Genomic DNA, 15,724 nt, shown 5'->3' on the forward strand with positions numbered 1-15,724 from the left:
GGTGCTGAAGTGTCTTCAAAGCAATCCATTACAATCTATTTCAACCTAACAGGATGGCCTCTCTGGAATTTGTTGCACATACATACACATGAATTTGCAAATCTGTCTGTGCTTGGCTATACAGAGCTTAAATACATGACCTTTCACACACACCTTTCAAACAGATGTGTTTAGAGCGGATCTCTTAACTTGGCACAGATTGAGAGAGAACACCTGAAATACAGGACAAAACTGTATCAATACAGGACGTAGCGTTTCACACTGAAATACGGGACAATCCTGTATTTATGCTGGTCAGGTGGCAACCCTAGCTGCAGGTGTTCAGTGCATCCAGACAGCAGTTTCTTCTGTAAATATCAAGTTTCTAGCCCTCATTGTTGCAAGCAAAACAAAAACAAACAAAATGCAATCTGGGGGTGTTAAAAAGCTGAGAAATTGAGGTTGCTGGTGTTTCAGGGAATCCAGTTCCCCATGACCCATCACCTCTTGGTGAAAAAAATCCTGTTCACACTTAGTTGCCTTCCTCAATCCAGCTGCAGTAGATGTTCTCTCTACACCAGGGGTGGGAAGCTGGTGATGGTCTTGATGTTGCTGTACTGCAGTTCCAATTATCTTGGGCATACTGAGTGGGGCTGATGGACTGCAATGTCATCTTGAGGTCCAATGGTAGTAATAAATAATAATAATAATAATAATCATAATAATAGTTCTCCCTGTCTGCTCTACACACACACACACACACACACACACACACACACACTACTCCCTTATATTTCAGTCAGCAGCTGGGTTAGGATGGAACGGTCCCCCATTTTTGCATTCCCCCCAATAAAAAACATTTGCAATGATCAGATAATTTGCTGGACCACGAGTTAGCTCATCTGGTTAGAGTGTGGTGCTAATAAGGCCAAGATAAGGGTTGAGTCCCCTTATGGGCCACCTGCATATTCGTGCATTGTAGGGGGTTGGACTAGATGATGCTCGGGTTCCCTTCCAACTGCATTTCTATGATTCTATGAAATGCCCCTGGGGATTATAAAGAGACACAAGTAGACCAAATTTGAAAAATGAGGAATTTGCTCAAAAATCATCAAATGCACTTTGTGTATGAGAGAGAAAAGAAATAACCCAAAACCACACACACACAAAAGCAGGTGCTGGTGCTGAATCAGTTAAGACAGACTTAAAAGCATTTTGAGTTAAAAGCATTCAGGGAAAGACCGTGGCTCAGGACTGAAGCAGCTGCCCTGAATGCAGCAGCTCTCAGGTTCACTCCCTGGGATCTCTACATAGGGTTGAGAGAGACTCCCTTTCTAAAACCCTGGAGAGCTGCTGCCAGTCAGTGCAGGCAGTAGTGAGTTGGATGGGCCAATAGTCTGACACAGTGTAAGGCAGCTCCGTACATTCCATGCGAGTGATTAAAAAGCACCCCCCCACCCCAACTTATTGGTACACCATTAAGAAAAAAACAACTCTTTACGAAACACCTATAAAAACTGTAGATTGCATGCACTATTTTAGAAGAGGCACACATAAGGACAGGGGGAGTTAGGTAAGACAACTCCCTGCTGAATTATAGTTCTGTGTTATTCAGTGGGTAGTAGCAATTTTGGATTCTTCGCCTCCAGCCTCCATCTTTGGCTGGCCATGGTCTGAAAGTGGGGCTCTCCTGCTGGGCCCAACTTCACCACAAAGCAGCGACATGGCAGGTTTCCACACTACAAAAAGCTGCTCTGACACCCTGTAAACTAAATGTTCTCAAGTTGTGGTTCATGAACCATTGGTGGTCCATCAGCTCCATCCAAGTAGTACATGGGAAAGTTGCAAAAGGGTCAAGAAGATGTACAGTACTTCATTTTTCCAGGGATGGCAATAGAGGCTATTTTGAGCAAATGCAGAACAAATGCAGAGGCGGCCGAATTGCTGAATAGGATCCGAGGGTAAAGCTGGCAAATGTCACACCCAACTTCGCATAACTTTGCTCACTAAAACAGAGACAGCCGTTGCATTAGAGAGGCAAGGACGTAGTTCCTGATCTGGTTGCCTTCCAGATGATGTTGTCCCTGCAGCTTCCATTGCCCCATGTTGGCAGGTTCTGATGGAAATCGGAGTCATAATGATATCTGGAGGGCATCAGGTTGGGGAACGCTGCCCTGGATTAAGTCCAATTGATCACAGTAGGACTTAAATCTCAGTAGATATGGATCAGGGCATACCAAGGGGTTGGTAAGGCCCAGGGCAGGGCACAAGAATTATGCCTTGCCACTCTGGCTCAGAGTGGCTGAGTCCACCTTCCCATCTATGTGCTCTCCAGGCTTCTCATCTGCTTCTCTGGGTGGCCAGGCAAGGCACATAGGCTCATCTGGGTGCCTTGGTGGAGGAATTTGGCTGCTGGCATGGGCCATCACAGAGCAGACCTGACCCCAACGGCCATGGAGGAATTCACTGGTGGAGCGAGCAAGTGTTTTGAGTTTCTGGCTCATAGTCTCTCCCAGTTTTAGAGGTGCCAATACAGCTCCTTGCCAAGGGTACAAGGGACGAGGGGATGGGCACCAATGCAGCTCCTTGCCAAGGGAGCTTAGGTACACCTCTGGGCAGGATTACACAGGATACTGGTGATCAGGACTAAGAGGCATCAAGGAGGGCTGAGAAGCCCCAGGTTGGCAGAGTTGTGTGCATTTAGCAATGCTGACAACACAAGGACGGAATAAAATGTCTTACCTTGTGTCAGGGACTAACTGGACAGAGAGGAGTGGTGGGAGGCACCAGCCGGGGAACCCCCAAGGGAAACCCCAGAGGAAGAAGGCTCAGAGCCTGGGAGTTGGTGGTGGGACACTAAAGAGAGGTCAGCAGGAGAGGCAGGGCTGGATGCTGAAGGGGCAATGGAGTTTAGTGAGCAGGGAGAGCCAGTGACAGGAAGCAGTTCAGACTCCAAGGCTGAAGCTGGGGTGGGGGGGTCAAGAGGCTGCTGAAGAATCCAGAGAGTCTGCTTCTCCTACTGTGATAAGCTCTCTTCCCCCCGGTCTCCAAGAACACACAGAATAAAGAGAATAAAGAGGAGGGCAGAGACCAGAGGTGCACAGACACAGTTTGAGCCTGCTTGGAAAACATCTGGGAGAGGAGGAGCCTTAGAAAGGGTGGGAGACAGGGACCTTCAGCCCTGGCAACTGCTCCACAGAGGCAAGACCTGCTGGGAAGGGTTGCTGAGTTGTCTGCCATTTCCTTGAATAAAGAGTTGACTTTACTGGCAATGGAGCCTTGTGTCTTTCATGCTGACCTGTGTCTGACTCCAGCCCTGACACCTTGTGAGTCTCAGCCTTATTTATAAAATGTTCAGTTTCTAGCCCTTGTGATGGCAAAAAAAAAGGCTTGAAGATGGATGGGCAATATCTAGGGAAATCTCAGGATTCAAGAAAGGGAAGCCTGAGCAGGATTTCTAATTGTCAGAGTTGAGCTTTCAGTACCTAATTCCTTGTCCCTCCTTATAATGAGCAGGAATAGGATAATTCTCATCTCTTTTTAACCTTGAAAAAGACGTATGTCAGTTTTGCAGAATTGTATATAGGCTGCAGAATGTCACTGCATGGGACCTTGCTGCAGAATGTTGTTGTATCTAAATGCACAGTATACACAGGTCTGTGTTTAGGGATCCTCTCCTCTCCATCTGCACAGTCAATGGAGCACTGTGATGAGATACAGTGACTTTAAAAAGAAGAGTGCCTTCTCTGGTTTCTGCAACACTGGCAGTTGCTTATCTCAAACACTGGTGGCCACTGGTGCCTCTTCAAAAGCTGTCTTGAAGACCTGCAGCAAAGACCTCCTCACTGCATCCTTGAACTCCTGCCCCACAAAGACATAGAGCAAGGGGTTGATGCAGCTGTTGAACAAGGCCAGACACTTGGAAAGAGGGATGGCCACCAGGTGCACAGCATCTGGAACAGCATCCATAGAGATCCTTGCCAGAGCCAGGGCATGGTAGGGCAGCCAGCAGAGGAAGAAGCAGAAGACCACCCTAGTAACCACCAAGAAGGGCTTGCTGGACTTGTTGAGCTTCTTCTTGTGCATGGTCACCACCAGGATGGTGTAGGAGATGGAGATGACCAGCAAGGGCAGGAGGAACTGGTAGAGAAAGATGCAGATGGTGAGGACTTCTGCTTCCTGCCAGTCCTGGAAGATGTCCAGGTTGTTGCAGGAGCTCCGGTTATTCTTCTCCACTGAGATCTCAGTGAAGAAGTAAGAGCTGGGGACAAAGAAGGTGAGGGAGATCATCCAGAGGAGCCCGCAAGTCCCCCATGTGAGGCGCGGGGTCCGATAGTTCTGGCACCAGACAGGGGCCACCACCAGCACGCAGCGGTCCACACTGATGGAGCTGAGTAGCAGGACACCGCTGCACACGCTCAGCCCAAAAAGGCAGTTGGCCACCTTGCAGGCCACTGAGCCAAAGGGCCAGTGCAGGTCCAGAGCCAAGTTCAACACTGTGACGAAGATCAGGGAGGTGGAAGCCAAGTCAGCCAAGGCGAGGTTGAAGAACCAAATGGTGTTGGAGGTCCAGCGGAGCTTCCAGCCGGTGACCCACAACACTATCCCATTCCCAGTCACCCCGGCTAGGAAGATGAAGCTGAAGATCACCCCAGTGATGACCTTTACAGTGCTGCGCACAGTGGCTTCCTCCAGGACCAGAGAGGGTGAGGAAACATTGCCTGCTGGGCTTGTTGACATCTCCCTGCCAAAGAGAGAAGGAGGAGGAGAGAAAACTCATTTAGCATTAATTATAATTTTTATATAGTGCCATCACTTATGTTGGGGTGGAGAGCACATTGGTTGGGCTCCAACTCCCATCAGCCCTAGTCAGCGTGGCCAAAAGTCAGAGATGATGGGAGTTGTCGCCCCAGCAACAGCTGGAGGGCCACAGATATCCCATCCCTGTTCTAGTGTATCATGGATGGCCAAACAGTCACAGGTGGAATAGGTCATGGGTTCCCAAATTGTGGTTCATGGACCACCAGTGGTCTAGGAGCTACATTCAGGTTGTCCACAGTGTGTGGATTTGTGGTTGAATAAAAGAGATGGTGCATTCCTTGCATTAAACATACACATTGCTTTTGATTGTATTTTATACATTTCTTATATTTTATACATTTCTTGTATTTTACTGCAATGCAATCTGAATTCTATGGAATGTGTATTTAAGAAATAAAAGAAGCAACAGTAATGCAATTTAGAATCATGCAGCATCTAGCTCATTACAGTTGTTGCAAAAGGCAGAAATAGTGATCCACCAATACCCTCTGCAATTGTCAAGTGGTCTGTGGGGAAAGGAGGTTTGGAAACCACTGGAATAAGTTTTAGTGGTTTGAGGTTCCCCCTGGATCTATGAGCCTGGATGTGGCACTGAGTGGAGCATGAGCTCATCCCTTGCTTTCCTGCAGCACATAGCTAAAACTATGGAATATGCAAAGATGGCCACCAGTTTGGATGATGTTAGAAGGGGATTAGACAAAATCACGGAGGGTACTAGCCATGGTGACTATGCTCTACCTCCACTGTCAAGCGTCAGCATACCTATGAATGCCTGAAGCTGTGTTGATGCCCACAGGTTCTGCTTGCAGGCTTCCCCAAAACATCTGGTTGGCCTCTGGGAGAATAGGAGGCTGGACCAGAGAGGCCTTTAGTCTGATCCAGGAAGGTTATTCTTAAGTTCCTGTGCTGAGTGCTCATTGCAAAGCCACATCAAGGCTAAGGGAGCTGTCCAGGGTTAGGTGCTGTAATTTCCCCAATAGCAGCACTTTCTCATACCCTGGACTTAAAGTACTTGAGGTCCTTGGCCATCACTGCACCACCTAAATGATAAGCACCATCAACTTCATAATTATTTTGGGCAGGGATAAAAGGGCGACAGGGTATCTTCTGCATCCTCACTGCAGCTTTTCAACCCCCTACCCTCCTCTTTCCGTTCACAGCCACTCTATCCCATGCAAGAGTCTGCAGCCCAAAGGGAAAACTCAGCCCTCCATGTACTCAACCACTAAAATCTAGGTGGCTTGTAAGAGTAGAATAAGGAGGTATATGGGTGGGTGGTCCTTCTAGCTTTTGCTATAGTATGAGTTGCATGGAAATGCAAACAATAAGACACAACACACCCATGCTCTCTTATCTTGTCTTGATCGTATTCATATGGTGTACACATGGAAAAACCCACAAGAGAATTAAGATTAACATTTTTGTTTGATCCACCATGCATTCAGCATATTGGTAATTAATTGAGGGATCTTATCTCTCTCCTTTCTTTCTTGTTTCCCTTTTGTAAATTTGTCATTATTTGAAAACTTCAATAGGATAGATAGATAGATGATAGATGGATATGGATATGGATATGGAAAAAAGAAGGCAGACTTGCAGGGGCTTGGCTAAGGGCCGACTGATATGGGTGGGGCAGTGCCCAGTTCACCCTATTGGACTAAGCCTCCTCTAGGATCTACGAGTGAAGAAGAAGAAAAAAGGTTGCCTGGCTGGAGGGGCCAGGATTTATGGGTTTTCATCCAAAGGAGAACCCTGCACTCCCTTTTCAGTTCTGTTCCACCACTCCTTTCTCCCACCCACCCACCCACCACCCTATGCAATTACTTTAAATATATATATATATATATATATCTCAGTAAGTGAAATTCTCAAGGGCAATCTCTGTTGCTCTGGTTACAGCACAACTTCTTTCTAGCTGGGAATATTACGCAGAGCAGAGGGGAGGGAGGAGCATGAGTTGGAGGGCAGCTTGGATGAATGAAGCACCGTTCAAAGCAGAAAGTTGCATAAGGGGTTGTAGAGATGTTCTGTTGCCAAGAGATGGGAAGAGGCAGAGCAAGCAGAGCTGCCATGGTGGGAGTTGGTCAGTGATGACATGTGCCAAGCCCTTATGGGGGCAGTTCGCCTGCACCCAAACCCCACAGTGCCTCTCTCTCTAAATTAAACATTCATGTTGAAGGCAAACATGTAGGAATATGTTAATGATGTAGATTGTGGGAAAGGTACTGGTGGATCTAATCTCTCCTTTCATATTTGCAAGCACAAATGTAGAAAACCGTGAGAGCATTTTTGAAATCATAGCACATTTTATTTATTTTTATTTTCAGGTGACATACATGGTTCTCTTCCTCCTCATTTCATCCTCACAAGCACCCTGTGAGGTAGGTAAGTGACTGGCCCAAAATCACCCAGTTTGCTTCCTGGCTGTGTGGAGATTTGAACCCTGGTCTTCCATGTCCTAGTCCGACACTCTAACCACTACACCACACTGAATTTTCAGCTTGTAACATTGTTAATAGCATTCAGAGTTCAGTTGTGCAATGATAATTTTGATGGTGATGGGAGTTTTAATATAAGACTATTCTTGAATCCAGAATTTTGGCATTTTAGATTTGGAGGAGAGAGAAAAATCTGCTGGATCTCTCTCGGATGAGAACTTAGGTTTTCGGCTCCGCTTCTTGCATCCCTGCTGGAGATCACCATCTGTATGCAATCTTGTTATGCAACACTCCTGCGGCTGTATAAATAACATAGCTATTGTTGCGTCTGGCCTGCTGGGGACGGCTGTAACCTAGAAGCTCTCTGCGTGTGGGTGGTACGCATTGTGCAACCTTTCTCAAAACTCATTCCAGCTGCTGTTTAATGCCCAGAGACATACAACCTGGAAACAGCAAAATAAAAAAGGTATACAGGTAGCTAGGGGTTGCAAGACCACCATTTTTACTAACCCCCTGCTCTTCTGCTGTTAACAGCAGCCCAGCACAGAAGTGAAGCAGGTGAAAATTCCACACTCTCTGTGTCAGGGAAAACTGTTCTCAACCAATTGTGTGTATTGAGTACAAACAGCCAGGCCAGTGAAAAGAAAAGTCACCGGTCTGCAGATTTTGAAAACGGCACCTTTCCCCCGTTTCTTCATGATATATGAAAAAGGAACTTGACCATCATTTTGTAGCAAAACGCCCATGTTTACATTTTGCACCCTATTACTTTAACATCGACTTCGTTGGACTGGTCATGTTGTTCGGATGCCTGGAACAAGTACAAATTCAGGACGAAAGGGAAAAACGAGCTAAGAGGAAGACACGTTTGGCAAATCCTCACCGTGATCAACTCCCGCTCAGAAACCTATATCCCCACTGTGGAAGGATTGGCCTCCACAATCACTTAGAGACACACTGTTAAGACCTCAGGGAAGACACCCTTACTCAGCTACCAGTGATCACAGAAGAGGAAGACGAAGACTTTTGCATCTGGCTACCTTACCAGAATTGCACTTCATGCCATGATGTTGATGGGACTCTAGGCACAAGGACAGGAATCCGCAGGCTGCCAGATATTGTAGGACTACAATACTGTCACGCGACAAATACATCATATTAATTTAGTAAGGCCTTTAATGTCATGGCACCGCTAATGTGGAGCTACTAAATTAGACAGGCACCTCCAATTCTGGTATTTCTGACTGGATATAACGCACCTTCCTGCATCGTTTACAAAGGCAGCACAGAACAGAGTTAGCGGGGTGCATCTCTGTAGAGACCTAAGCAGGGGAAGATGACTGCGAAGATGCTGCTTTTGCGTCCCACTTGTCCGTTCGTGTCAATAAATACGGCCGAATTTCCAGGGTCCCGTCCCGTCTCCCGACCCCCAGGTCTCTAGGAAGGGAAGCGAAACCCCAAGAGCGCGTTTGCCCCTTCAGCAATCCCTTTCTGCGCAGCAATCCCTTTCTGCTCCAATATTTCCGGCACCACCTTAAAGGCAGGAATTCTTTACATTTCCATGGACAGCGGAGAGAAGTCGTGGAAGTGATCAGGCCAAACCACGGAGGGCTTGCAGCGCGAGCTGGAACTATTCAAAGCTCAGTGTGCCTCTTCTTTTATTTTAAGCTTCCTTATTTATTAAAGCTGGGAGGAAACTGGGAAAGGAGATTCTTATTGGTGCATGGAGGCAGGTGTTCAACCGGTGTGGTTTTTCTCAGCATTCCCTCCTCCATGGGGGGGGGGGGGTGAGCTCGACCTGTTGAACTATGCTGCCTCTTATGTCTGGATAGCTCAGTTGACCAGAGCGTGGTGCTGATAACGCCAAGGTTGCAGGTTCAATCCTCGTATGGGACAGCCGCTTATTCCTGCATGGCAGGAGGTTGGACTAGATGATCCTTGGGGTCTCTTCCAATTCCGATTCTATGTAACCACCGGTGGTGGGTATGTGCGCCAATACTGGCGCTCGGTTGCGCGGGCAGCGGGCGGGGCGCGCCTCGCCCCTGCTATTCAGCCCGTTAGCTGCCCCCAAGCGGGCGTCTCCTTCTGCAGGAGGCTCATCAATCAACCTCCCCGCGACGGGGCGGGAGATCTGCAGGCAGGCTCGTCTGCTCCCATTCCTGCGCCCTCGTCCCCGGTGGCGACGGCGGGAGGTTTGCTAATAATGACGGATTAGGATGAGCCAGCCGGCCCCGCGGGCCGCTTTGGGACACCGGAGCCGTCGGGGGAGCGCAGGGCCACGTGCTCCGGAGCCGCCAAGGCCCATTAGGCGCGCTAATTGATGCGCGCCCAGCTGCTTCAACGCACGCACAGCTAACAAACGCCAGGCGCGCCGCCGGCGAGCTGTTAATTCATTAAGCGCTTTCTCTCCAGACAAGGCGGAGGAAAGAGTTGGCCGCGGAGGAAAAGGTTTAATCGAGGCTTGAGAACACAGCGCGACGTCCTCCGATTTATTAACTCCCGCTCTGACCACTGGACGCCACTCCCGTCGCCTTGGTGAGAAGACGACGAAGGGATCTCGATCCTTCGGACTTTTCGTCTTAAAGCCGTATCCCTACCTCCGCCTTCCCTTTTGTAAGAAGGGTATCCGCTCCAATATCTATTGCCTAATAAAATCTAATTATGTTATTGCACTGATCAGTGTTGCTAGGCAGAAAAATCTTGCGCTGCTTAATTTTTCCGCGGGAAAGAAAATTCCCTTTTATAAGTTCATTAGTAACCATGAGTGGGTCCCAGCTGTGAGTACAATATTAGGCAAGCTTTGTACTTTCAAAGTGTTTAGCCTAAATACAAGTAAAATAAACCTTGTTAAATTAGATTACTCTCTAGGGCAGGTAGCCAGGATAGTGCTCTCCAGATTTCACCCCCGTCAGCCCCAACCAGCAAGTGTCAGAAAATTATGGGAGTTCAATACATAAGCAGAAGTAGTAAATATTTAAAGAACCAGAAGGGGAAGTTGAAGGAACTCGGGGGGGGGGGGGGTTGTTTCATTTTCTTTTATATGACAAATGTTATATTGTGTTGTTTGATTCAATATAAAACTGTAAAAAAAACACATTAAAAACTTCAAAAGAAAAAAAAAGGAAAAGAAATTATGGGAATTCAACATCATCTGGAGGGTCCACGTTGGCTAACCTTGTTTTAGGGCATCCCCCCCACCCCCGATGCAAACTGGATTGTTTCTGATTTGTTACACTATGGAAATTATCCTAATTTGCTTGACAATATTATCTGGGCATTTTCCCAGTTCAAAATTTTCCTGAAAACCCATATTGCTGACATTTATATCCCTCCTTTTTTCCAAGGTGCCCAATTCAAGGTGGTTATATTGATATACAAAGCATGCCCATGCAAGTAGATAAATAGGTACCGCTGTGGCAGGAAGGTAAATGGTGTTTCCTTGTGCTCTGGTTTCCATCACAGTGTTCTGTTGTGCCAGAACCGGTTTAGTCATGCTGGCCACATGACCCAGAAAGCTGTCTGTGGACAAACACCGGCTCCTTTGGCCTGAAAGCGAGACAAGTGCCGTAACCCCATAGTCGCCTTTGACTGGACTTAAGCATCCAGGGGTCCGTTACCTTACCTTACCTACAAAGCCGCAAAACAGCTTGTGTCCCAAACAACTGAAGGAGTGCCTCTGCACATACAGAGCTGCCCAAATGTTAATGTGAGTGGGGGAGACTCTTGCTGATGGTACCACAATCTTTTGGGATCCCAGGGACAGTGGTGCACAGGAGAGCCTTCTCTGTGGTGGCCCCTTGCAATGGAACTCCCTCACTTCAGCGAGCCACTTGGCACTTTCATTGTACTCTTAGGACTCAGTTTCATCTTGTCCTCTGCTTTCACCCCCAGGGAAAACCACTCTTTAGTGCTCAATTGGAGCAAACAACAGTTTTAGTTTTTTCCGTATTGACATTTGTTCTGATTTAGTGCTAAAGAGTTGGTTTTCCCCAGGAAAGGAGTGGTGCGAGGGGAAAGCCACTCTGACCTCTGCCTAGAGTGGAAAACTACTTAGATCTGTGCTTCCTCTCCACTTCTGCACTCTAGTAATATCTGTCTTGTTTTAATTACAGTTCCAAGTGACGTTTTAGTGATATACAGTGTTTGAGCCAGGGCTTTTTTTCAGCCAGAACTCAGTTCCAGAACCTCAGGTGGGCACCACTGCCATTATAAGAAAACAAGGAAGGCATTCATGGTGAGATTCCTGCATTGCAGGGGTTGGACTAGATGGTCCTTGGGGTCCCAACTCTACAATTCTATGATTCTCTCTCCATTTACGCTGCCTCAAGTAGCAGCATACTAAACAGAGCAGAAGCTGCTCCACATACTGTAGAATTCCTATACGGAGAGCAATTTACCTGCAGGGAACAGAATTAACCCCCCAGGTGTGAGAGTCCCTCTCCCCTACACACCCACACCCACCCACATACCAGACAGTTTCACTGCATGAAAATGCTTTCCGGGCAGAAATTTTGTGACCTGTGAAGTTGCTCTTTAGAACAAGCATTGAAGGGTCCCAAGATCTAGGGAAGAATTGTGGCCTCTTTGCCTTTGGGTTTCCTTAAAGAAATGAAAGGAGAGAGTGGATTCTCCATATTCAGAATCAGTGTACCCTTGTGGGATACTAGGTGGGAACATAGAACAAGGGGTTCCAATTACTTTCTTGCCTTGATTGTGAGTTTCTCAAAGACATTTGACTAGTCACTTTTGAAGGCAAAGCACCAGGCAGCATGGACTTTAAGTCACATCTAATAAGATGATTTATATAGAGTTCCTTTCGGCAGCAATCACATACTCATTTACCTGGGAATAGGTCCCACTGAACTTACTTCTGAGTAGACATGTATAGGGATTAACAACCCAAACACTTATGTCCGCCTCTGCCTCAGTTTCCCCATCTATGAAACGGCCCTATTACCACCTGTTATCTGTGGCCACATTACAGCACCAGATTTCTAACTCCCCAAAGCACCTCCAAAGGGGGGGGGGGAATACACCTGCGTGTTAAAAGGATGCATCTTATATATCCTTTTCTAGCACAGGGGAGTGTGTGCATGATCATGTATGGAGGGGGAAAAGAAGGAAGACCGAACACTGTTCCTACCCACTTTTTAATTTGGACCTAAATCCATTGAAAGAGATGGTTTTACAAAGTTGGATCTCTCCCCAGTTATGGTTTTAAAAAGGTAATTACTCTTGTAATAATTCGGTGGATAGGGCTTTAGAAAGGCTTTTGTCGTCAGGTTGTTAATTATTATCCATCGTTAGAAACAGGTGGTTTTACAAAGTTCCGTACCTCCTTACGCATGAAAAAGGCGATTATTATTATAATGACAAGTTTGTTGGAGATGGTCTTGGAAAGGCTTTTGTTGTTACACTGGTTAGTCATGTCCGCTCACTTCAGTGGGTCTACTCTGAGTAAGACTAGCATGGAATACAACCCATTATCTCTCCATCACCATCCTAAGGAGCTGGTGTATAAGAGGGAAAGGAGGAGGAGAAAAACCCTTTTGGGATCAAGCTGTCTTACCTTGCTTCAGGTGTGGTCAGTCTCTTCAACAGGTTAGAAAGGTAGTGAGTTCTGGCCGCCGCCTCCTCTGTCCATCTGCTGGCAGAAGGTGTGGATGATTTTCTGCTAGCTCCCGAAGAAGAGTGGAAGATGCTGTTTGATCCAGACCCAGTAGGATGACCTGAGCCCAGTGCTGTGGGCAATGAAGCTAATGCTCTGTCTATTACAGAAAAGCCCCCAAGTACTGAGTGTCAGAGAAGCGGATTAGCTGTTCCCTGCAAGGTGATGCGGGGCTCGCTGGCATATCTTTGTCTTCCTGTGCGTGAGGGAGATGTGGAGCGTGTGAGACACGGGGAGAGAGCACGAGAGCAAGTGCTGAAGCTGGAAGGAGCAAGCCTGTCTATAAGGTAGCAAGAAACTCAGCTGCCCAATAGAATTGATGCAATAGGGAGCGGGGGTGTCTCCCTCGTAGACAATGGATGGGTTAATGCAGCCTCCCCCAACGCAATGTTTTGGACTACAACTCCTATCTGCAGCAGCCAGCATGGGCAATGGTCAAGGGTGATGGTTCCTGCCTCAAAATTCTGGAGGGCCCCATGTTCAAAGGAAAGAAGAAAAACTGTGCTAGTGCAACCCCCCCCCTTCCAGCTCTTACTCTGCCTTTTCCTCTCCTTCAGCTGCACCATGGTGATGAACAACCCTGGACTTAAAAGAAGGATGCAACACAGGTGCAAGTGACAGTTCAGGCATTAGCTTGCTTTCTGATAATCTGAGTGATAGTTGTTGTCAGTGGCATTGCAAGGGGGGCAGGAAGTGCGCCCTGGGTGTCGTGTCTGGAGGGGTGACAAAAAGGCACCCCACGGGGTGCTTGCCCCACCACCCCTGGGCACGGCGGCGGGAGCAGCCATCGTGCCCCTGCAGCCACATGTGGAGGATCCTCCGTTCGTGGCTGCAGTCACGAGAAGAGGATCCGCCCCCATCTATACAGCATTTGAGGGGCACCAGCAGCAAACTGCTATGTACAACGCATGCACGGTGCTGCACACATGTGCTGTATGTAGCGCTGCAGCACATGTGCTGTACATAGCAGTTTGCCCCCGGAGCCGCCCGAGTGCTGTGCAGACGGCGGCAGGATCCCCTGGTTGCCGCTGCAGCCGCAGGCCACTACATACAGTGCATGCGTGCGACAGCAGAGAGAAGAACAAAGGACAATAGTCCCACTTCACGGAACACAGTAACACAAAACATTCTGTTTCCGTCACTTCCCACTCTGTGGAGTCAAAACATATACCGTCATGCGAAAGACAACAATCCCATGACTGCAATCATGGAGCAGGAATTCTAACAGGCGCAAAGTGTGCGCAGCCAGCGGTTTGCCCCGCCCTGGGTGTCAGTTAGCCTTCGTTTGCCCCTGGTTGTTGTTGTTTTTGGAGGCATGCAGGGGAGGTGACGATAAAGATAACAACATGTCATTATTTTGCAGCTGGAGGACACAACCCTGTTGACAATTTTATAGCCTCCCTTTCGCAAACAAACCACTTACAACAGGCATAGGCCAAACTCGGCCCTGCAGATGTTTTGGGACTACAACTCCCATCATCCCTAGCTAACAGGGATTATCCCAGTGGTCAGGGATAATAGGAGTTGTAGTCCCAAAACATCTGGAGGGCTGAGTTTGCCTATGCCTGACTTACAATATGAAACCACACTGAAATGCAGACAGAAAAGAAATGATAAGATGATATCCTGGATAGCTCAGTTGGCGAGAGTGCAGAGCTGATAATGTCAAGGTTGCAGGTTCAATCCCCATATGGGACAGCTACATTGCAGGGGGCTGGGCTAGATGACCCTGAGGGTCCCTTCCAACTCTACAATTCTATGATACGGGGCAAATCACACTTTTACAAGATTGTTGTAAGGGCCAGTGGGCTAACTCAGTCCAGTATACCTGAAAGAGTGTCTCCACCCCCATCGTTCAGCCCGGACACTGAGGTCCAGCACCGAAGGCCTTCTGGAGGTTTCTTCACTGTGAGAAGCGAAGTTACAGGGAACCAGGCAGAGGGCCTTCTCGATAGTGGCGCCCGCCCTGTGGAACACCCACCCATCAGATGTCAAGGAAATAAACTACTATCTGACTTTTAGGAGACATCTGAAAGCAGCCCTTTTTAGGGAAGTTTTTAATGTTTGATCTTTCGTTGTGTTTTTAGTGTTCTGTTGGGAGCCGCCCAGAGTGGTTGGGGAAACCCAGCCCGATGGGTAGGCTATAAAGAAATTTTTTATTAATTATTATTATTACAAATTGCATGAAGAAATTGAAAAAATGCATTATAGTGGTACTAAAATACTTTTTCTTGGCTACAATAGACTAACACAGCTTCCCCTTTGAGCTGCACTGTTTTCAGAGTAATCAAAAGTTGCCTGGAGGGTTCTATGTAAAACTTACCTTTTTGCCATAAGAGGAGTCCTGGGCCTTTAACAACCACTTGGCATGCAGAAGTTCAACAGGTACAGCTTTTCCTGCTGTGGATGGAATTTTAGTGCTGGAGAAAGTTTCGGTTCTTGAAATTCCGGCTGCTTTTGAATGCTCAAGAGTTTACATTTTGCACAAACCACTTCCTGACATTTCTTCCTTGCTCCTCTATTACCATGCTTGGGGTGTTAATAGTTTTCTCCTGACAGATCATGGTCTACAACAGGAAACAGAGGCAGCCCTCTTTGAGAAAAGGGATGGCCTGTAAGAAAGGAGGACTGTTGTCTTTTCCCCTTACAAAAGCAACTTGCTCTTTTAACAGATGCCTGGACAGGAATGATCTAACAGGGCAGCAGCTTTGTCCATCTCTGCCTCTCCTTCAGGGGAAAAGCAGCACCTGTAAATTTTCTGCCTGAAATATAGCTGGTAAAAGGTTGAAGCTTTCTTTGGGGAGGGGGCCAGGAGATC

The 15,724-nt window shown here is 47.5% G+C and overlaps 1 protein-coding gene across 1 annotated transcript; it reads right to left on the reverse strand.

Moving 5' to 3' along the window:
• Positions 1-715: 715 nt before the first annotated feature.
• Positions 716-15,304, reverse strand: LOC309345906 (chemerin-like receptor 1). The gene is made up of 3 exons (XM_081869380.1): positions 15,230-15,304; positions 12,808-12,882; positions 716-4,723 (listed from the first exon to the last, which is right to left on the reverse strand). The coding sequence occupies exons 1-3, from the start codon at positions 15,238-15,240 to the stop codon at positions 3,757-3,759; spliced, it is 1,053 nt and encodes a 350-aa protein (XP_081725506.1). The 5' UTR covers positions 15,241-15,304; the 3' UTR covers positions 716-3,756.
• Between the last annotated feature and the right edge of the window lie 420 nt (positions 15,305-15,724).

This window comes from Podarcis erhardii, assembly GCF_964252035.2.
Source record: "Podarcis erhardii genome assembly, chromosome: 7".
Lineage (NCBI taxonomy): Eukaryota > Metazoa > Chordata > Lepidosauria > Squamata > Lacertidae > Podarcis > Podarcis erhardii.